The 23,717-nt window shown below is 34.6% G+C and overlaps 1 protein-coding gene across 3 annotated transcripts; it reads right to left on the reverse strand.

Annotated features, from left to right (window-relative positions):
- Window positions 1-293: 293 nt before the first annotated feature.
- aspnat (aspartate N-acetyltransferase) lies at window positions 294-12,122 on the reverse strand. Of its 3 annotated transcripts, XM_087259660.1 has the most exons (4): window positions 11,686-12,122; window positions 9,896-10,060; window positions 2,776-2,819; window positions 294-1,664 (listed from the first exon to the last, which is right to left on the reverse strand). In XM_087259660.1, exons 1-3 carry the CDS (start codon window positions 11,999-12,001, stop codon window positions 2,815-2,817), a joined length of 486 nt encoding a protein of 161 aa, XP_087115786.1. In that variant the 5' UTR covers window positions 12,002-12,122; the 3' UTR covers window positions 294-1,664; window positions 2,776-2,814.
- Between the last annotated feature and the right edge of the window lie 11,595 nt (window positions 12,123-23,717).

The following is a 23,717-nucleotide window of genomic DNA, read 5'->3' on the forward strand; positions in this document are numbered from 1 at the left end:
AGGCTCATTGTGGTTTGAATCTCTCCCTCTGCTGGTACTGTGATAGGAAGATAGAGACGGAGAGAGATTATGGGTATGTCATATATATATATATATATATATATGTATTCAAATATTTGACATATACATATCGAATAGCTGAAGAATATAAAGCCTTATATAGTGTATACTTATACAGTGAAAATTTTTTTATGCTTATTCAAATTTAGATTTGTGCTCGGTTCAATTTCTCCATTTTATCGTTGTATTGCTGATTGTATTTTTATTTTAAATTCACTTTAAATTTGATTGCATTTGTTCTTTTTTTTTTTTTTTTTAGATAATGCATTAGAGGAGCAATATCAGACTGGGAACCAATTCACTCAATATGCAGTAAGTATTTCCCCTAAACCTGAATGGTGAAACTATTAGTATACAAAAGTTTAATTGAGTTATTATTGAAGCTCCATCAAATCTTTACACAAATAGATATGTGCTAAAATTGGTTCCACAGCTATTGTGTGTTTTCACAGTATAGGAATTGTGTGTACCCTTATAATTAGGTTTCAAGTTAATTTAGTATTTTAGTTTAAAAACGTCACTTTCCTGTTTTCTGGTCATTTTTGACCTTAACATTGATGCTGTGGCTCAGCACTAGAAAACTGCTCAACCATCAAAACAAATAAAAAATAGATTGCAATGTTATCATAACCTATTAAACAAGGGGTAGAAATCACTGGCTTTATAATATCCAAATGTCTAGTCGGACACAGTTAAAAATGCTGTGTATTTGGACAGAAAGTTACAATTTGATGGACTGTTTGACTCCACCAGACTGCTGCTGTTGTAAGGTTCAAACCGCTTCCTCATGAAAAGGTGAATTAACTACCTTCTCTCCAGTTCCTTAAATCACGTGTGTGTGGTCTGTGCTACTCTGCGGGTCGGCCTATAAGATGGCTTTTAAAAAAGCTAATTTAACTGCTAATTATTGTGTTTAATTGAAATTGTTTATCCAAATAAGATAAAGTCAACAGGGCTATTCATTTCTTCATTGTGTTTCAGGGCAAGATGACCATGAAAAGAAAGACTAAGAGCAAAGAAAAAGTCTAGAGTGATTAAAAGAATGAAACATTTCGCCTAACCTTTTCAAATGAACCAATGAGCATAGGAATGAATAGAACTAAATGTAGAAACAGATATGACTTAAACATAAATTAATAGGTAGAAGAAGAGGACCGGATCGGTGGGTGGTTCAGGGTCGTTGCCGGCATCGTCGTTTATATTCTGTTTTCTGCGTTCAAGTGAACTCTTCGTCTCTCACTCTTCGTGAAGCTGCAATCGGTAGTGGCTGTAGCGAATCTGGAAGAAGAGCCTCTCCAGCGGTGAACGGGTCATTCCTGGCAGCGTGTAGTCCTCCGTCTCTCCCACTCGTCGGAAACCCAAAGACTCGTACAGCTTGTGGGCGGCCATCTTGACTGCTGTTGTTCCCAGAACCACAGCCGAGTAGTTGTTTAACATGGCAAATTCAATAACACGCCGACCCAGAGCCTTGGCGATGCCTTTTCCGCGAAAGTGAGAGTCCACTGACATGCGACGGAGCTCCACGGTGTTGTCATCTTCTCGACTTTGCGCTGCCACGATGCCCACCACTTGGCCTTGCAGAACCGCCACCCAGAAACAAGACCCTGTGCAGAACAAAACAAGAAAAGAATTCAGCATTGCCTTTACAGTAAACGTTTGCCAGCAATTTGAAAGTCTCTTGCATGATCTAGTTGTAATTTAAAGTGTTGTGATGAAAACTTTTGGAGGTTTTTGTTTTGTTTATTTACGCTTGCAGTCAGAATCTAGTATTTGTCTTGGTATGAGCTTAATTCTTGGTAATTGGTAATTCTTAATTTGTCTTGGTAATGAGCTTAAACCTCTGCTGGCCACATCAAGCCAATCAAATAAATCAGTTTTAAATCAATTGATTTATGAAAAAATTAAAGATTTCATTCTCATATATATATATATATATATATATATATATATATATATATATATATATATATATATATATATACACACACATACATACATACATATACATATGTATCTATATATGTGTGTGTGTGTGTGTGTGTGTGTGTGTGTGTGTGTGTGTGTGTGTGTGTGTGTGTGTGTGTGTGTGTGTGTGTGTGTGTGTGTTTTTATTGCAAAAGCATACAAGCAGTACTGCCTAAATCCTTACAAGAAAGAGATGGACCATATATCAAACTTCTCTTGGAAGTACTCTGTCACAGTGAATTTAATTACTACAAAACGGAACTCAAAACCCTACCTCCCACCCCACCTATCTAACATTGGTCAAAATGTTTGTGGAAGGTTCATAAAACATAAAGTAAAAGGCATATTATACATGAATTGCATTTACAATCATAATATGGAACTGGCTGGAACAAAAATTAAAAATTTAAACAAGGTGGACATGGACAGTGAAACTGAGAAAAAAAACATTATAAAATAATTGTAAGATAATTGTAAAATAAATAATGAAATAAAGTAATTAGCATACCATAGTCTTGTAAAAGTCTATCAGTTTAGTCTATCTGCAAAAATAATATGAGTGGTTCCCAAATGTTGTTAACTTTATATTGTATATATGCTCTCCAAATAAAATTGTTTATCTAAAGCTCTGTGGAGATCAGTGTGAGCGCAGCTTATGCCAGTTAATGTTTTTATCATAAGTTTTTATCATTTTAACAAATATTGCTTATTAAAGGGATAGTTCACACAGAATAATGAAAATATACTCACTATTTACCCTCAAGTGGTTCCAAACCTTTCTGAGTGTCTTTATTCTGTTGAGCACAAAATAGGGAAAAAAGAAGAAGAAGATATTTTGAAAAGAGCTGAAAACCAGTAACCACTGAAACAAATACTGTGGACATCAATGGTCACAGATTTTCAGCGTTTTTCCAAAATAACTTCTTTTCTATTCAACAGAAGAAAGAAAGCCAAACAGGTTTGGAACAAGGGAAGGGTGAGTAAACAATGACAGAATTTTCAGTTCTGGGTTAACCATTTAAGCGCACTGAAATGAACTTAACTGAAATTCAACTCTGAAAACTGGACTTACACACTTTCTGTTTACTAGAACTTCTATGTTAAGCTGCTTGGACACTATCTGCATTGTAAAAGTGGTACAGAAATAAAGATGAATTTAACTATTGCTTCAGTCTTTTAATGATTAGGCAACAGAAAGCCTGTCATAATTTGTTAGGAAAGCTCATGAAGATTACTGCCATCAAATTAGTTTAAAAGTTATTTATGATTCTCTTGAATGATTTTTTTACAAAAATGTTTTAGTGCAGATTAAGTGCATTTTTAATTGTTGATTGTCATTTAGCTCATACGGTTTTTGTTGTTGTTAAATGAGAAGCACATATTGATTCATACTGATACTCTAATCTTAAATATAGTTTTCGTCTGTCATGCTTGTGAGGTTCAGCAATGTTCTGCCAAAATAACTAAATCACATATTCAATTGCAGAGAGAAAGGAGATAAATACTCTGTGAAGCTGTACAAATAAACAAGGACAGAACTGAGGTCTGGTGTCTACAAGATGAAACATACGCAGGCAAAGGTATGTCTAAAACCATGCTCACTAAATGTTATATTTTATCATGCAGAGTAACAATTGATGCATCAAATATGTGCAATATTTATGAAGTAGTTGCTACTTTGTACAGAAATTTAACAACAGATAATAGCATTTATTCGTGTGCCATGTTGCAACATATTGCTTTACTGTGTGTCATGACTGCATTAGCTTCAGGGCTAAGGAGCACTAAAAATCACTGTGGGACTGAACGTCCTGCTGTACACTCATTAGTTTGATGACACACACTCACACACACACACACTTATTTGTACCCCCCTCCACCCCAGCTGTCTGATAACTGTTTCTTTTGTGTGCGTGGTTGCAAGGCCATTCAAATACAGAATCATTAGCCAATGATGCTTTCATTATCCAATTAAATCTTATTGATAAAATCAACACCCGCTTTACATTATTTTCTGCTAAACATGCAGTTCCACGGCACATTGAGAAATTAAATGTGTCACAATTGTCACTAAGGACTAGTGGGTTGCACCACAGATCTATTTTCTTCCATATAATATATTTAGCACATAATAATAAATGAGAATCCTCCAATTCATGTATTTCATATTCAGTATTCATGATCTTCCAAGTATCTAAGAGCAACGCTATCTCTGTAATGATGAAAGCCACTTCAAACAGATGATGAGTGCATTAAAGAAACATCTAGCATTCCCTCCTCAGATGCAGGATTCCACATTAGCATAGCAAGAGAGAAAATCCCTTGGGAGAATCCTTTGTCTGCATGCTGCCACTAAACAACACTACCATACATCCTCACACTGGGGCTTTGATTCACATCTTCCCCCATTTTCTGACCCCACAACTCTTTCCTCTCTTTTGCTTGATTTAGGATTGTGCTTGTATGCACAGATAATATCTGTACTAAGGTACTAACTATTTTTATAAATTCAGACTTTATATTTTTTATTCTGCATTAAATAGATTAAACAGACATGTATTTAAAATAGTGCTGAGCAAAAATCAATTGTGAAATAAAATAGTTTGTTTTGATATATGTTTATTTAATGTGTGTGTGTGTGTGTGTGTGTGTGTGTGTGTGTGTGTGTGTGTGTGTGTGTGTGTGTGTGTGTACAGTTAGTCAGAATTATTAGCCCCCCTACCCCCCCACTCCCAAATTATTAGACCCCCTGTTTATTTTTTCTTACACCTTCTGTTTTACGGAGAGCAGATTATTTTAACACATTTCTAAACATAATAGTTTTAATAACTCATCTCTTATAACTGATTTATTTTATCTTTGCCATGATGACAGTAAATAATATTTGACTAGATATTCTTCAAGATGCTTTTAAACAGCTTAAATTGACATTTAAAAGCTTAACTAGGTTAATAAGGTTAACTAGGCAGGTTAAGGTAATTCTGACTTCAACTGTGTGTGTGTGTGTGTGTATATATATATATATATATATATATATATATATATATATATATATATATATATATATATATATATATGTGACTTCACATATATGTGGTGTATGTGTGTTTGTTTTATTCCTACATTTGTTTATTATGTATCTGAATACACATACATAGAAACAAAACACTACACAAAACAATTTTATTACATGCTGCTGAGGACTAATCTGGACAGACTTTTGTGCATACATTTAGTTTATTATAGTTGTTCAAACTTTGAGCATTTTTCCATTTTTTTTAGAAAGCTTATGTTGGAAAAAAGTGTATGTTTATGTCTAGAGCTTGCTTGTTTTGACACTATTTAAAACATTTTGCTAAGTAATATTTATTTATTCATTCATTAATTCATTCATTATGTACATGTGATACACATACATAATACATTTACTATGTGTATGTTTACACTTAGAGCACAGGTGTCAAACTCAGTTCCAAAAGGGCCGCAGCTCTGCACAGTTTAGTTCCAACCCTAATTAAACACACCTGATCAAACTAATTGAGTCCTTCAGGCTTGTTTGAAACCTACAGGTAAGTGTGTTGGAGCAGGGTTGGAACTAAACTGTGCAGGGCTTCTGCTCTCCAGGAATTGAGTTTGACACCCCCTGACCTAGATCTTGCTTGTTTTGACACAATATTTAAAATGTTTTGCTAAGTAATATTTCTATATTTATTTATTCATTCATTCATTAATTTATTATGTGTACTGTATGTGATACACATACATAGAAATAAAACTATACAAAACAACTTTATTACATAAATGTTTATGTTTATATATAATTTGTATCACACAGACCTATTTTATATGTAAATATAAATAAACATTTTCTCAAATGTGTGTGGGTGTATTGTATAATTAAATGTATGAAATTGTAATCATTTTATGATACGGCTAATATAAATATTTTACATCTGGGCCATATGTAAAACTCCTTAGCGTTTAGTCCTGCAAGCATCTAAAATTTTGATTCATAATGGTCTTAAAATGTCTTAAAAAGTCTTAAGTTTACCTGCAGAAACCCTATATATAAATATACCCAGTACACACGACACATTATGTCAAAACAAACTTTAACTTTGGATAGGATGATTTGTGATTAATCTTTTTCCAGCACTAAATAAAGTATGTTTGTATTAAATTTATTCGTTTTATAGATTAATTTATTCATCAAGGATTCCATAAAATTATTTTAAGACTTTTTTTTACATTTGTTTTATTAAAAAGAAAGAGAACACAAATATTGTGAAATATAACTGCTTTCTGTTTTAATATACTTTACTTTTTTATATTGTTCCTTTAATGTCAAAACAGCAGCAAATACTCCTATTTTCAATGTTTGGCTGTTCAGCATCATTAAAATATGATCAATCTTAAAAACAGTGCAGCTTGATGTTTTAGTAGAAACTGTGATGCATAGTTTTAGGAAAACTTTGAGAAACAGAAAGGTCAACAGCATTAATTCTAAATATAATACTTTAAATGTCTTTCCTGTCACTTTTGATCAATGTAATGCATCCTTGCTCAAATTACAGTATTATTTCTTTAAAAATACAGACTGGTAGTGTCTTATTTTACATAAACTCACAGCGATTCTCATTTACTTTTATGATGTATGAACTTAACTTTTTATCTCTAACATATGGGACAATTTCTTCTATATATTTCTAAAATTCCCTGAAGAGGAAATCTGCTTTACTTACTAGGGTGTGACAGACAGCATGCACAGGTCCATACCTAATTTACGCACGCACTACGATTGTAAAAGACACTCCCGCAAATGTTTACTAATACACTACAGTGTGGATTCTGACTGGCAGCATCTGGCTTTTCAACATGGAAGCTGAAAAAGAAGCTAAAATGATAATAGTAAATAAAATAAAGTCAATTGTATGATATGCTGTGCAAGGAAAGCCTATAAATTTAATCATAAATTAAAAAATTATAGAGCAGCAATCATACACAGCTAGTTTAAAGATTTACTATCTTCACAGTCACTTTTGCTTAAGTAGTATTTGCAGGATGACTCTGTTTACTACCACTTTTACTGCAAATGTATACATATGAAAAATCTGGATAAACTTTTTGCAGTGCTTATCACTAAACTCTAACAGTTTATTCTCTCTGCACTTAAACAAGTTAATAATTACAGCTTTTTGTTGGAATGTATTTCAATATTGTTGCTGTAGTTCTGAGTTTGCTAGAGTACAATTTGTGTAAGGGATTTGTCCTGTCTTCAATCAATAGCGCCACATGATGCCGAACATTTATCCTCAAGAGCAGAACTAATAGAGGCTTTCTGCATATTTCATGAGTTTTCAGCATTTAAAGCTACACATCAACTATTCGACCCAACTTGGGCATCTAGAGTGCAGTATTTAACCTCAGTTTCACGGACACTGGTCTTGAGAGTATTTGTTGTGGTGAAATAAATATTTGATCATAAATGATTCATTGTGAAGTGAAATATAGTTATTGTCTCTGTAAACAAATGAACAGTTTATAGTAAATACAGTTTATAGTAAAGTTAGCACTAATGTATTTGTACATGTATTTGGGGCTGCATGATATTGGAAAATCTGACGTTGCAATATTTTGATTTCCTACAATATAGATGATTTGAACAGCTCTATTTGGAGAGATTTTTTTCATTTAGATTGACCATAATGATCAATACTTTTTCTGTCTGCATAAATTATAATAATTTACAAGCAAAGATAAATAAATAAACAATGCTTTATGATTTTCTGGGGAGTCTAACAGTATTCAAGTACAGCAATTGACAATTAAATGTAAAATAACATGGTGATTATTGTATAAATAATGAAAAATATATATTTACTATATATGTCATAGAAAAATGTCTTTTCCATTAAAAATACAGACTGAATACTTTTTTTTCTAATTTGGAGTAAATGGATTAAGTATATTTCACCAAAATGCCCAGATTTTTTTTGTATTGTAACTTTTCAATTTAACATTATGTGTCTAAATATATATCTTTTCTTCTTTAAAGGCAATCTTCTAAAGGATTTATAGCTCCCCATGCTTTACTGTTTATAGTTGTTGTTAAAGGTAAGACAATACAAAGCATATGCAAGATTTGTAAGTCTCATCTGGGGTGCGTTTCTGAAAACCATCGTTAGCCAACTAAGGTTGCAAGTTTTGTCGTTACAAACATAGTTTGTTAATTTTGCGTTTTCCAAATCTGTCATTCCAATAAACATTCGCAAACTGCATTGTAAAATTGTGTACTTGCAACTACACCTCTAGAGCTGTAGTTAGAAGCATAGCTCCTGGCTGTGTTCTATTCCTTGTTATCTCCCCTATGCCCTATTCATTTAGAACATTCCAATATTCCAACATCCAAAAAAGCTCTAAAGACAAAAATATATAGCATATGTTAATTGTTTTAATTTATAGTAAGTTATTTATTAAGTATCTGTACTGTATGTGACATGGTTAGAACATTTCTGCAGTGGTTTGTGTCAAATTGTAAAAGTAGACTTTCCAAAAAAATAAAATAAATAAATGAACAATATCCTATTTAATAATAATAATAATTAATATTATTAATTTTATTATTTAGTTGGATTTTTTATGTCTTAAATAGTCTACTGTAAATTAACCTACAACCATTATTGATTTATATATGAGATTAGAATACGTGTTTGCTTAGTGATTTTATATGGAATGTTCTCAATAATATTTGTAAAGGAAACATATATAGGTCCTAAATGTGTTATTTACACATATTTCAATTAATATGAAAAATGAGTGCATGTTTTTACCAAAATTAATATTGGATTTTTTAAAATGCGTGTGCGTGCGTGTGTGTGTAAACCGATATAATTTGCACAGTACATTTAGGGGGTTTGCTCTAAAGAAGTAGTTACTCCTGCCCGTTTAGAGCGCCACTGGAGACTTTTTACGTTATAACTGATGTGGCTCAAATGATGGATCTGCGACAGAGAAACTGGTTTTGGGAAACACTCATCACTACATCGTTCTTTACCCAAATGATGCATCGTACTATGATAGTTCAGCCGCGAGTTATGTCATTGTTTGGGAAACGCACCCCAGTATGAGAGATTATGTAGGTTATATATGTATTTTCTTTTGAAAAACTAAAAAAAAAAAAATAATAATAATATATATATATATATATATATATATATATATATATATATATATATATATATATATATATATATATATATAGATTATTGCAGATACACACATTGCGATATCAGTGCTCAAACGATATATTGTTTAGCCATGATATATGTAACAAACTTCTATGTATTACACATTCGTGACTTTTATAAAACAAACTGCTTACACAGCATCCATAGATAAACATTAAAAGCATACAGTGCTATTTAAAAGTTTAAAAGAATGATTTTTTTAAGAAATGTGTTATTTTAATTAGCATGGATGCATTAATCTGATCAAAAGTTACAGAAAACACTTAATTTTATAATAGTCATATAATATAATAATTATAGTCAAAGCTATATTTTTCAACTTTCTATCAATCAAAAACAATGAATAAAGAGATATATGTGAATTTACACAAAAAATAACCTGGACTGTTTTTAACATGACAGATTTAAAGTATATAAATACAGTTACTTAATTTAAACAAATAAAACATTTATAAAATCATAAAAACACTAAATATTTCAAACGTGTGTGTGTATGTGCATATGTGCTTGCTTTGGCTATATTGTGTGGCCAATTTTGTTTTTAATGTTTACACAAATGCAGTGAAGCATGCTGAGAAGTCTACTGGTGAAAATAATTGTATGAGTGTGAAATGAGCCCTTACCTGTGGGTTTCATGTAATATGCCTCAATGTCCGCCATATCGGTGTGCAGAGCGCAGTCCAGGTAGCTGAGAATGACTTTTCTGCTGTAGTAATAACGTGCGCCCATTAGAATAAACGGTGCGCAGAAGGTCAGTGTGAAGGATTTGGTCATAACATAGCACATTACTATGGAGAAATGGAAGAAAAATAAACGACACCTGTCAGAAAAGAGAATCAAATGTTTGATTTTTGGCAGAGGAGAGACAAATACAGTAAATGTATACAAGTTACGAAAGATATGCAGAGATATACCAATGCAGGGAGATGCATTGCAAAGTATGGAAAACTGACTAAGAGTTTTTCCTGTAAAAACAAAAAGTGATATGTAACGTTATACATTTATATGGCAAGGAGCTTTTTCTAGCGGAGGCACAATAACAAGTACTTGGTTTACTTAAAGGGTTAGTTCACACAAAAGTGAAAATTCAGTTATTTTCCTCACCCTTCACTTGTCACAAACTTTTTTGAGCTTCTTTTTTTCTACTTGCCAGATAAGAAGATATTTTGAAAAATGCTGGAAACTGAAATCCATTGACTTCCATAGTATATGGGTGTTTTGTATGAAAGTCAAGGTTTACCAGATTCATTCCTCGAATTATCTTTAAATAACCTCAAACAATTTTGAAACCACTTAAGGGCAAGTAAATGTTCATTTTTGAGTGAACTAAAGTCAAGGAAATATGAGTGTGTGTATGTCGAGGTTGATGTCACCAGATGGCGCACTTGAGCTCTGACTCGCTGCGCCACTGTGCATGTTTCACGTCAGACATACACACTCCACTGCAACATGATGGCAACTGTTTACTGTCAACACACACTTGCTTTCACTTGACAAATAATGCACAGCATCTGTGTCATGTTCACAAAGTGTTTGGAACTTTGAAATGCATTCATTTATTTTATTTTCGGTTTAGTCCTTTTATTAATCAGGGGTTGCCACAGTTGAATGAACCGCCAACTTATCCAGCATATGTTTTACGCAGCGGATGACCTTCTAGCTGCAACCCATTAATGGGAAAACTTAGAAATTTTGCTGAATAAATCTGCCACAACAGCTGGATAATTGCCGTACAATGTGTACCTAGATGCAACACACACTAATGTAGTATGCAACTTCATGGACTTTTCATCTGTGGGACGTAAATAAATGTTCAGTGTAGCATAAGTATAAGATGCTTGCTGTCTAGCCATATCACCATGGTGCTCAGTTTAACCGCCTGTAGCTGAAAACCCCTGAAAGTCATTATTAGTGAACATAAAAACGAAATAAAGCATTAAATAGAATGTGTCATTGGTAAAAAAAAAATAGTTAAAAAAGTAATAGTTGAAAAACTACTTGTTCAAAGAAAAAGCCATAGAGCTGAACAGGCAACAAACACAACTTCGTGCACCAATATATGTGGAGAGCCCAGTGCGCCCGCGCAGGATTCATTCATTCATTGGGCGCGCGCGCACACATTCACCGGTAACGCATGCTGCATGCTTTGAACTGCCGCTGCTGCTGCCTTTGTGACTCCTTTACAGACATTCACAGTGATTTATCAGCGAAAAGGATGTCATGATGACGTGCGCTGAAAGAAACCCACGTTTTTAACATAAAATCGTGTATAAATCAGACAGGTCGTTTTTTGTTCTTTTCATTCAATTTGACATCATTATTGCATTGAAATGAATTAAGGAGCTCAGAGTTTTTCACATGTTGAATGAGAAAAGCGGTACGTTCATCGTCCACCCGTACTTTCACCACATACCTGTGAGAAACGCATACATAAACTGGGTTGTAGTTTGCTGTTTTAGACCCCGAAATGCCGAATTGGGTATCCGCTCCATGATCCCCTCGTTGAAGATCCGCCGCACCTCCTCATGGTCCGAGCGTTCAAACTCGCGGATAAAAACCTGGTTCCGTTTCTCAATCTTACTCTCGAGCGCACTGGGGGACGCAGAAGAAGACGTCCACATTTGCGAGGAGGAAACTATAATTGAATCTTTTTTGGTCCCAGCTATGGCCTCGTGTTCGTCTGCAACAATTTTAGTCTCGCAAACCATTTTTGGAGACGAACAATGCATGCAACTGGCCTGAAATGAACTGAAATTGGGGAGAAAAAAAAAAGATGGATGATGGTCTTCTTTGTTATGGAAAGAAAAAGGACTGATGTACTACTGCAACCCTGAGCTTCCTCACGACCAAGACTTGCCGGTGCATCACAAGTGGTATTTATAATGCGCCAAAGCCGCATTCAGATTCTGGGGTGTGGGTGTTCTCCTCCTCTCGCTGATTGGATGCTGCGCAGTGCCACATGACGGCGGTGGGAGGTGAAAGTACAAAAGACACATCGTATAGTGTCTTTTTGGAAACAAAGTATTTTGCCCCCGTCACTACACCGGCGAAATTCCTCACATGTTTGTGTTTTGGGGGTACGGTGCACCGACGGCTCCATATGATGCGCTCCGGAGCCATGAACCCCGGGTGTGATTGCAGTATCGGCAACGTCACGGCGATGCTGCGCAACAGCAGCAGTCTGCCTACATCACCGACACCCGAGCTGCACACTTGTGTATGTGTGTGTGTGTGTGTGTGTGTGTGTGTGTGTGTGTGTGTGTGTGTGTAGAGATTGATGGGTTCATCCGCTGGCATTTTACCAACGCGCGCTGGACAGCGTGTATCAGTGTTTATGTGTGTGCGTGTGTGACTGACACTTTTACTGCACTGCAAAGTTAAGCTCCGGCTTAAGTTCATTAAGTTCATCCATCACATCCCTTTTTGTCTTGAGATGACTGATCAGCTTATAGTCTACGCCATTTTTTTCAGATATTTTGTGTTTTATTTATATTAGCAATAAATTGCGTATTCATATCATGAACTAAACTTGGGCGTAAAGAACAGTAGTATAAACGATAACCAATAGCGGCTCAAAAATGTTAAAAACGAGAGAGGCAGTTGGTGTAGACTGAACGATCATTATGTGAGTTTTATTATTATTTTTTTTATTTAACAAAAATTGGCTATTATTGTAAATAAGTAGCCTATTTTCTCTAATACTCCAGAAACCCCGTACAAACTTATGCAGTTTATTGTATTTAAGTTCTCTTATTAGCATATAGTAGGCTATAAAAATAACACGGAAAAAAAACTTTCTCGAACTCCCTCATAGCTACACGAAAGTCTACTAGAAGAAAAGGCTATATATATAACGTATGAATATATAATAACATTAATATATTCATTTAGCTGACGCTTTTATCCGCTATATAATGTAGGACTATATAATAACATTTCTATTACATGAATACATCATAACCCTACACATGTCTGGCTTGCGTCAGTGTCTTGTAAATGTCTTAAAAGGCATTAACGCACTCTAAGATGCCACGAAGAAATCGTCTGGATTTGAATAAGGTCGCATTCCAGCCGTATTGTACAGAACTAGTTTAGACTGGATCCCCCCACCCTTTCCCTCCACCCCTCCCCCCTTAAGAAAAAGCCGTCTTTATTTCCAAAATGTTCCAGCAGGTAAATCCTACATGAGCTCTAATACGAACGCGATGTCCCTCAACAGTGAAAGCACCGCAGACGCGAGCATTACGGCTGTAGTGAAGAAGCGTCTTTTCTCAGCATCAGCATCATCTTCGTGCACGCGGACTGACTGCTGGTGCCAACGGGCATGCGCGGACCACGCAGAAAAGTAGCTAGTATTGAGTTGCTCGAGTAAAATGCAGTATCATTCTTGTCAGATCTGAGACGTTTTATGCATTCTCAGGATGTGACTTTTTTATTTATTTATTTTTTATTTGTTTGAGGATGTGGTTGCACTAAAGAAAGCTTTTGTTTTATAACAGCTCAGTCTGAACTTGAACTAAAATATCTTGTCCCAATATTTTCCTGCCCTCTCAGAATAAACACACTGTTATGGGCTTACATTAAAAGAATTGCCCTGTACAGTATTAATAATGTTCAGCTTTTAGAAATTGCACTCTCTCTCTCTCTCTCTCTCTCTCTCTCTCTCTCTCTCTCTCTCTCTCTCTCTCTCTCTCTCTCTCTCATCTGAACTAAAATTAAGAAACAAAAATTAATAAAGAGAATTAAGGTTTGTTCAAACGTTTGTAGAAAAATCATACAAATTTTAAATGAATAAAAAATGGATAAATTATTTAATAAAACATTGAAAATAAAGGTTTGATACAAATAAAACATTTTATTAAGGGTATAAGTATGTACAAAACCCTTAGTAGAAGAAAAACTTGTATCAATTATTATTATAAATAAATAATAATAAGACTAAAATTAAGTAATATTAATATACAATTTGATCAAAAATACTATAAAAACATACTAAATAGAAAAAAAATATTTAAACAAATAAATGGAAATTAGACTAAAATTAATTTTAAAATAGATAAAAAAAATAGATTAATAAAAGGTGAAACTAAAGCAAACACACAAACAATAAACTATTTATTTAAAAAAACTGTTTTCCTATGATCCATCACAGCAATGCAGATCCCTTACAGATCCATAAATTAGCACTTTTTATCTTATTTAATAGTCTTAACTCAAATAATTAGTCATAACTTAAAAAGCATAAGTGTATAAACTGCTCATTACTTTTGATTCAAAGTGTTTGTCGACACTTGTCTCTCCTTCCATTGTTCCTATTGTGTATCTTGACCCTTCACCTCAGCAGTCTAGAGGGAAGTGGTGACCCCGAATGTCAGACAGCACAAAATCTTCCTTGTGTGTGCCTCGTTTTATGCAACCCTTGATTTTTTAGATCCTCAAAAAATCTCGAGCATGTGTGTGTGTTGCAAGGTCGTGTTTTATTCAGATCATTCTGTTATTTCAGTTTCCATATGTAATAAATGTGTTCCGCTCTTATTAAAACAGTTAGCTGAGGGTGCCGATCTGAACACTGCGAATTTAAGATCCCAAGAGACTCGATATTCTGAGATAACAAGCACTTCATAAGCTCATCTGAGACTCATTAATGGACTGAGCTGAGGACAGTTTAAGTTTAAGCTCAGCCTGTGTAGTTTGATTTTAAAATGATAACAATGCGATTTCAGTATGTTTAAATTTGTTTTCACTAATTATTCACTAATTAAATCATTGCAAATTCTTCATAAAAGTCACAAATGTGTGTCTCAGAAATGATTATCGAGTTTAAACGGATACAAATATTAAATCGCTATTTTTACGCATGAGTGGATAATCCTTCGCGGCTTTGTTGCCAGTGATTGTTATAATGACTGATGGCCAGGGCCCCATCAATGGATGTGTGTGCGTGCACTGGTGCACGTGGGTTAGTTTGGGGACCCCAATTGGCAAAGGTTTGTGGGTCGATTGGTCTGTGAGTAACACTGTTTGGATTAAGCATCGCTTGGCTTGATTCGTTTCAGTCAAAATGAGGCATGATGAGTTAATGGTGAAGTAGCTCTAAGGTTATAGTCTGACATTCTCACTTTCGAGTAAGAAATTAGGATTGTGTTTTATATGATGTGGGATGTTATCTTATTAGAAAGAGCACAAAACAGATTTAGTCAGGAGTCTTTATAACCTAGATCTTAAAATCTTCACACATGACGCTAATGGTGCGTTTCCACTAAGGTATAGGTCGGTGCACTGTTATACACATTTCCACTGTCAAAAGTACCAAAAAGCGAACCGTACCGTACCACTTTTTTTGTCTCGTTTCCACTGAGTGGTACAGTAGGGTTGGGTAGGGCCAAACAGAATCTGTCTGACATTTTTTGCTGTTTCTGCAGGACATTTTGTTAAAAATCTATGGATTTATGCGGAATTATTTTGGGAGAAACTAAAAGCTTCATATATGAAGTAAAAATATAACCTTTTTAACTTTTATTTAATGATTACAATGCAAATCCAATTAGATCCACCTATTTAGTAAACAAAGCAAGTCTTTCATATAATTTATCTACTAAACGACAGAAAATAGTACTTTACAAACTGTATTGTAAATAAATCATATCAACATTTTCATATTAGTCAACAATTATACTGAAATTATTTTAAAAACTGAATAAATATAAATGTACACACATTTACACAAGAAAATAAACAGAATCAATGATGGACTAAAAATCTGTGGAATTCTGCGCGTGCATATTTCGTTTGGGCCACCTTAATCAGGCTTTGTCTCCACTGCCAAATGGTATCAATGGCACACTTTTGGTAGGCGTGTTGTTCGACAAAGTTGCAGTTGACGTAATTTTAGCTTGAAGTACCCATATTTTTTAAAGTATATTCTTATATACATAAATACTTCTGTATCAATAAATGTTAATTTATTTATGTCCTAACCTTTCTATAAACAGGATTTGATTATAGCTGCAGATCAGTAATAATGCAAAATAGCCTACAGTAACGTCTGCGATTATAAAAAATAAAAAATAAATAAAACGAACACATACAGAAACTTAGTCTCTCAAAAAAATACCCAAAACATTCAGGCCTTATTGGTGTCCATAAACGATAGAAATTAAGATGTTTAACATTTATAAATTAAGTCATGTGTTATTATGTGTAATAATATGAAATTACACAGGGGAAAGTATTGAACAGATGAAGAAAGGGAGGTGTAAAAAGGCATGGAATACCCAGAAAGCAGCTGAAATTTCTCAGTTGTGTGTATAAAAATATATGTATACATTTGAAATAAAATGCATATGTTTCTTTTGTATATTTTTGTATCCATAAAAACATAATAAATATACACAATGTACACACATTCATTCATTCGTTTTCTTTTCGCCTTAGTTCCTTTATTAATCTGGGGTTGCCACAGCGGAATGAACCGCCAACTTATCCAGCACATGTTTTATGCAGCGGATGCCACAACCCATCACTGGGAAACACTCACGCACTCTCATTCACACACATACACAACATATAATTTTAGCTCACCCAATTTACCTGTACCACATGTCTTTGGAGACCCACGTGTCTTTGGAAACCCATGCAAACGTGGGGAGAACATGCAAACTCCACACAGAAATGCCAACTGACCCAGCCAAGGCTCAAACTAGCAACCTTCTTGCTGTGAGGTGACGGCACTACCTACTGTGCCACCGCGTTGCCCATGTATACACATACAATGTGATTAATTGTTTGACGGCACTATTATTTTATTATAAATTATATTATAAATCTGATACTATTCCTATTATCAGTTTGGCTGATGAACGTTCTGAGGTGTGCAGTTGTTTTCAGGAAAGTTGTCCCTGGCAGGCCTTGACTGCATTAGTTTCATATCATTGCACTGAATGATTTCAGTTTATTCAAAACAATCCAACATCAAAATGAAATAAAAGCCTTTTAATAAGATGCAAAAGACAGAAGTGATTCGAGGACAAATACAACAAAGAAAATGTCTTTAAACAGAACACTTGCTCAATGATTTTAGATGTGTTAGCATAGAAAAATCACAAATGTTTGACTCTGGTACATTGAATTCTAAGAAATTGCTTTATGTCAACACCTCGGGTGATACCTCCTAGAATTAACTCCCTCCTTCGTCAATTATCCCTTCCTCGCATTCCAGTCCACAACAGCCAAACATCTAAACAAACAAATCACAATAATGATATAACCTTTCTCTAATCACTGCATTAAAATGAACTGCAGAGATTAAAAATTTTATTGGTGTGGAAAACATAAGGGGAATATGTTGCTCCAGTCCATTTAATTATTACAAAATGCATATCCACGGTGTAGCATTGACTTTTTTTTGGCGTCACCCCCTGCACATTGTCTTGTCGTCAATTATTCTGTACTTAACAAAGCAACACTATAATCTGTTAACTTGTTTGTTTAACAAAAAAAAACACTAAATCTGTAATATTGTGAAATGTTTTTACAATTTGAATGACTTAACATTTTCATTCAAAATTTTATTTCAAATCGCCATTCCTGTCATAAAATGATTTCCCTGTGACATTAAAGCATTTGTTAGTCCAGTAATTTGTATGACATGATCCTAATGTGCCGATTTTGTGCTCAAGAAACATTTCTTGTTATTAGCATCAAGTTTGATCTAAGCTGAGCTCATTTGTATTTTTATGGAAAATGAAATTAAATTCAGAATGACTCAATACATAAAGAAAGAAAAATCTAATTTATTTGGAATAGAATTCTTTTATATCATGTCTGTACTGCTTAAAAAACAACATGATTTAAAAAGCGGTTTGCATGAAGATGTCCTGATTTATATCTCTCTGCTCTGTTATGTAATTTGTCAAGGTGTGGTTGATGCAGCATGTAGCTTAACCTGTAGACATCTTAGTCTTGTTGTAACTGTCATTCAACACTAAAGTTTGACTGATAGTGAAAGAAAAGACTGAACAGCTGATCTTTCAAAGACTTCACAAAGATCGCTGACAGATCTTCCTGCTCTGTTCAACTACAGTTTCTGTATACATCACCGCTTTTCAGTTATGCAATGCCAGGTATAACATTTTAATCAGACATCACCAAATTCAGTTTTATATTCTCCAAACACCTTCAGTTTAACTAAAGCATCAGTCTTATCAGGTTTGTACATTCATATGCATCTAAAATAATACATTTGGTTTATGTCACAGTGACATATTTGAGTTGTTTTGCCTTAGTCTATGCATTTTAATATTGTACAGTAAAAATGGCAGTGAGTTTAATGAGTAAAAACTGTAAAAATGCTACAGTAAAAATCCCTAGTCTTGTTAACAGTAACTTTACGGTTTGTTAATTTACTGTTTCCTGCTATTGACATTTTCCCTGCATGATAATTTTTCTTTTTATTATCATTTTTTGTTTAGTTTTTCTCATCAGAGAAGTACAGTTGAGTTGTATGTTAAATCTAATTTTGAAAAAGAATGTTAATTGCCTGTGTGTTTGGGGATTTGTATTGCTTGTGTTGTGTGTTACCATAATGGTGTGGTGTGTAAATAATACTCAACAACTTCCATTTATTAGTATGTTTCTCTGCTTTGGAGATGTTTGTGATGAGGATTGACTTTTCATCATCACTTTTGTTGGTCTTTGTGTCCGTGTAACAAATCTACAATGTGTAGATGTTAATATAAATTTTATTTTATAGTTCTGTGTTTGGGCAGGTATGTGGCATAACATAGTTCAGAAATCATGTGGCTCACCATTTTTTAACAATTGCAACAAAGCCCGGGCAAATGGTTGGATTTTGAGTGCATGAAATACTGAAATCGCCTGTGATTTGCCACTTTTGATAGTGAACCTGACATTTGCGCTTTCCCTGAGAAAATGCCATCGTGTTAAATTGGTACTGCTGGCCCAATTGCATCTCCGATTATCCCACTTAGTGCTGCTATTTGTTCTTTAAGCCTTTCTATTTTGCTTGTGATTTAAAAAGACATTTCTCTGAGGTGAGGTGTTTTGGTTGTTGTGCACAAAAAATCTACCTGCTCTACAGAATTGAGTTTTCTGTTGTTTAGTGCTGCCTGAATGGTTTAAAATGGCAAGCATTTGGATGTAAATGAGCCTGGCATGTTTTTAAAGACCACGGTCACATTTCATGCTGCTTTCTCAGTTTTAAATCAAATTGCAAAAACTAAAATTACAAAAAAATAAAGCAGATACTGCCAATATTAGTAATACTTATTATTTCTTTTCTTGTATTTTCTGATTTTGTAGTCGGACCAAACCCAGTTTTTCTAAGTATTTTTCATTGCTCCTCTAAAGATAACTTATGCTGTTGTTCATTTTTAAAACCTATAACTGACTGTTTTATAAACCCTAATGTGTTCAGTTTGACATGATCTGAAGGAACAAGAGCTGTTAATACATCTGACAGAACTATATGAATAGCTCATAAAGCAGAGTGAGAGAAAGTGTCAGAACAAGGGACAGAAATGGCAGGAAACCAGGATGTGTTAATGGGTTGACTGTGATGTCATGGACTCTGATCTGTCAGCTACACACACACACACACACATGCACAAACCTCCCTGACTGGTGTTCATCCACAACCGCATATACAGGTCAGATGAAGTCCTGGCCGCTCCACTCAACCAATGTGATCTTTTTTTGTCTTTATGTGGTTGGGTTATTAAAAACAGCAGTGACATAGGTGAAAAATTCAATCAGAGACTTTTTGAGCTGGATTTAGATGTAATCATTTTCCAGTTGCATTTTTCCAGAGAGTCTTTAAATGATAACGAAACAAGAGGATTATATTAACCAACAAAAAGCAGCAAAAGAAATGGACAAATTAAAAACTCTGAAAATGGAGAAAGTAAATTATATTGGCAGAAATTATGAGAGCATTAACCATAGCTAAAGCAGAGCATTGTTAAGCTGAGTGATTGTGGCTATTGAATGTTCAATACTTGTTTTGATGCATTAGAATGGAGGGTTTCAGCTGGGGTCCAGGACACTCAAGGAGTTTAAAGGAAAGCTAAAGGATCTACACATGTTATATGTTGTTTAATTTATAAAAGTCTATTAACATTTCTTTCAAAGGTTAAATTTAATGTTGTCATTGATTAGTTGATTTAATTGATGGGTTGGTTGGTTTGTTTGGATAGTTGGTTGGTTCGGATGTATGGTGGATTGGTTCTTTGGATGGCTAGTTGGATGATTCATTTGGATGGTTGGTTAGTTGGTTGGTTGGTTGGGATGGTTGGTTGGTTGGTTGGTTGGTTGGTTTGGATGGTTGGTTGGTTTGTTCTTTTTAGATGGTTAGTTGTTTGGATGGTTTGTGGGTTGGTTTGTTTGGATGATTGATAGGTTGGTTTCCTTGGATGGTTGGTTCGTTTGGATGGTTGGTGGGTTGGTTCTTTAAATGGTTGGTTGGTTAATTTGGATGGTTGGTTGGTTTGGATGGATGGTGGGTTGGTTCTTTGGATGATTGGTTGGTTGGTTCGTTTGAATGGTTGGTTGCTTGGTTGGTTAGGTGGTTAGTTGGTTTGGTTGGTTGGTTAGGATGGTTGGTTTTTTTGGTTGGTTGGTTTGGATAGTTGGTTGGTTTGGAGGGTTGGTTGGTTTGGATATTTGGTGAGTTGATTCGTTTGGATGGCTGGTAGATTGGTTTGTTTTTTAATGGTTGTAGATTAATTGATCTGTTTGTTTGGATGGTTGGTTAGTTAGGATGGTTGGTGGGTTGATTCTTGAATGGTTGGTTGGTTGGTTAGTTGGTTTGGATGGTGGGTTGGTTGGTTTGGTTGGTTGGTTGATCGTGTTGTGTAAAAAAAGAATAAAAACATCTACTCTAACATAAACTTTAGTTAATCCAGAGAAACTGAGAATTTAAATGGTCTCCCATAGCTGCAAATGTATATGCATAATTAGATATTATATAATATAAAATTGATTATTTTGATTTGTTGATGATTGTTTGAGATCTTTGTCGTGACAACTAGTCATTACCAGGACAACATAACTTGTCATAAACATGGTCATTATATTTTTCATTAAAAATACTTACTAAAAGTGTAAAAGTAAATCATTTTATAACAGTGTAATTAATATTTAATGACAGTGTAATGACACATTTATTTTGTGCCAGGAAAATTGAGGAAAAATATTAATGGCCCCGTTATAAAATTGATAACATAATTGTAAGGGTATCATGACAATCATGTTTATAACAGATTTATGACAAGTTCTTATGCCAGCTTTGCATTTAAAATGACATAACGGAGCTAAAGAAACATAATGTTTTCATTAACATGTACAAAATCTCATTCATATTCATGATGTGTGTCATGTCATGATTATAAAAGTTAATGGCAGACTTATGAACACCCCTTCAAGTAATGCGTTACCAGAAACCCCTAAAAGTTTAAAACCACACAAGGAAAAATACACTAAAATGATTCTTGCCTTAGTTTTTTTAGCGAGTCATCTCAACTTGCATCAATCAAACTGACAAAAAAAATAAGTTAAAACCTTGATGAACCTTGCTGAAACGTGATAAACTTAAAATAAGTTAAAGCAACAAAAATATTTGTTGTCTTGACTTTTTTCATTACATTTTTACAGTCAATGATGACGCTATCCCTTTAAGAACTAGGATTTTAATAATAAAATTTGACAAATAATATTTTTGAATTTTATTAAATAAAAAACGTAATGCATGAAAATACTGTATACCTGGATTTTAGAAAGGGGCTCTTTCACAAATAAATGACATGACTAAATGACATGAAGTGGTTTTTGTTCTAAAACTGTGATATAAGCTTCTTATTTTTTGAGTTGGTGAAATCCACTGGAAACAGTCTTGCTGTGTTTCTGTGTTTTTGTTTCAGGATTTCTGTTTCTAAAAATACCCCATCTGCATATGGGTGTGTCCCAGGATGCCCACTATCCGCAATTTGTGTCCATTTTCCTCTGGGACTTGTGCCTACAGTGCCATGGGCAACAAGCACCCAGACTCTGCAGTCAGCATCAGGACACGGGGTCAGAAAGGGGGAGACACTGCTAAAGAGAGAGCCCGAGAGGGAGGGCAGGAGGAGCCAAACAGGAACAAACCGGATTCTCCATCCTAGAGGAGACAGACACACAGACAGGTCTGGAAGGGAGGCTGGAGGTTTGTTCTCCTTGAAAAAAAAAAAAAAAAAAGATACTGACTGTTTTTCCAAATCAGCAGGAGATGTGAAGGTGTCAGCAGATGCATAATGCAACAGGGCGTCAACTCCAAGCAGATTGTCAATTAAGTTCCACACACACACATTTACAGTACACTCCTTTTTACACAATAATGCACAATCCGCTGTTTCCTCTGCAGACCCTCTGCTCTGAAACTCTTTACACCACAGTGGCGTAGTGTGCTTGGCACGCTCACTCTATCATGCCTAGAATGGGGAAAGTGAATATTTTAGTATCAGAAATGGCCATCCTCGGTCCTATTCGTAGTTCATTCGCCTAATGAGTAATTCATTTGAGGCTTCTGCAAAAATATGCATGCATAATTAATGCATTATCATCTTCAAGTATTTATGAGCCTTGCGCTACATGGGTGAAATGGCCTCCGAGGCCAGTGGGACTGGTCTGAGAGAGTATTGACTGGTCTCAGTATTACCATATGTAAATGTGTGTGTGTGTGTGTGTGTGTGTGTGTGTGTGTGTGTGTGTGTGTGTGTGTGTGTGTGTGAGAGAGAATCTCAATTTGTTTCTTTAGTATCTTTAGTACTCTTACTAAAATAATCTTTAATATGCAGAAGTTCCTTATTATTGTTTATGTGCAGGACATCATGAAGTTTAACAAAAGCTGATCCAAGGCCAAGCCTGACACTCTTACTTTGATCTCATTTATCAAAATAAAAGCTGTGACATATAAAATTTATACATAATCAGTGGGGAATGTCCATGATTTTAGTCAATTACTTTTTTTGGTGGATCAGTTTTGTTTGCAGTTTTCTGCTTTTCAACTGTTGCCTAAAAACAGCCATGTGCATGCTTTTACCAAGTAAAAGTTAGTTTATTTAACTAAACTAAATCAGTTTTAGCGGTCAGTGTAATATCAGCTGATGCAGATGAAAAGTGCATCTTTTCTTAATATTGCAACGATTTCAATCATTTGAATAGCTTTACACTGCAGTCTTCCCCTATAACCAAGGGGGCCATGCTGTTCTCTGAGTTTCTGTGTTTACGTATTTGATGTGTATTTTTTTTTTTTTTTTTTTCTTTAAAGTTGCTTGCTCTGCAGAGCTGTTTTCACACCCCAATGGGAAGTGCTGCATTGCTGCGACAGTTATAATGAGTCTTTATATTCCTGCGCCCCCGTCTGGCCATTTGACGCATTACAAGTAAAAGGAA

The sequence above is a fragment of the Danio rerio genome, chromosome 7, assembly GCF_052040795.2.
Source record: "Danio rerio strain M-AB ecotype USA chromosome 7, GRCz13ab, whole genome shotgun sequence".
In the NCBI taxonomy this organism is placed as follows: Eukaryota; Metazoa; Chordata; class Actinopteri; order Cypriniformes; family Danionidae; genus Danio; species Danio rerio.

Bases quoted from the DNA above. Each gene is read 5' to 3' on its own strand.
- aspnat (XM_087259659.1), bottom strand. From the start codon at position 10,058: ATGTGCTATGTTATGACCAAATCCTTCACACTGACCTTCTGCGCACCG. The intron at 1,665-9,895 runs GTAAGGGCTCAT...TGTTCTGCACAG, and splicing joins ATATTACATGAAACCCACAG to GGTCTTGTTTCTGGGTGGCG.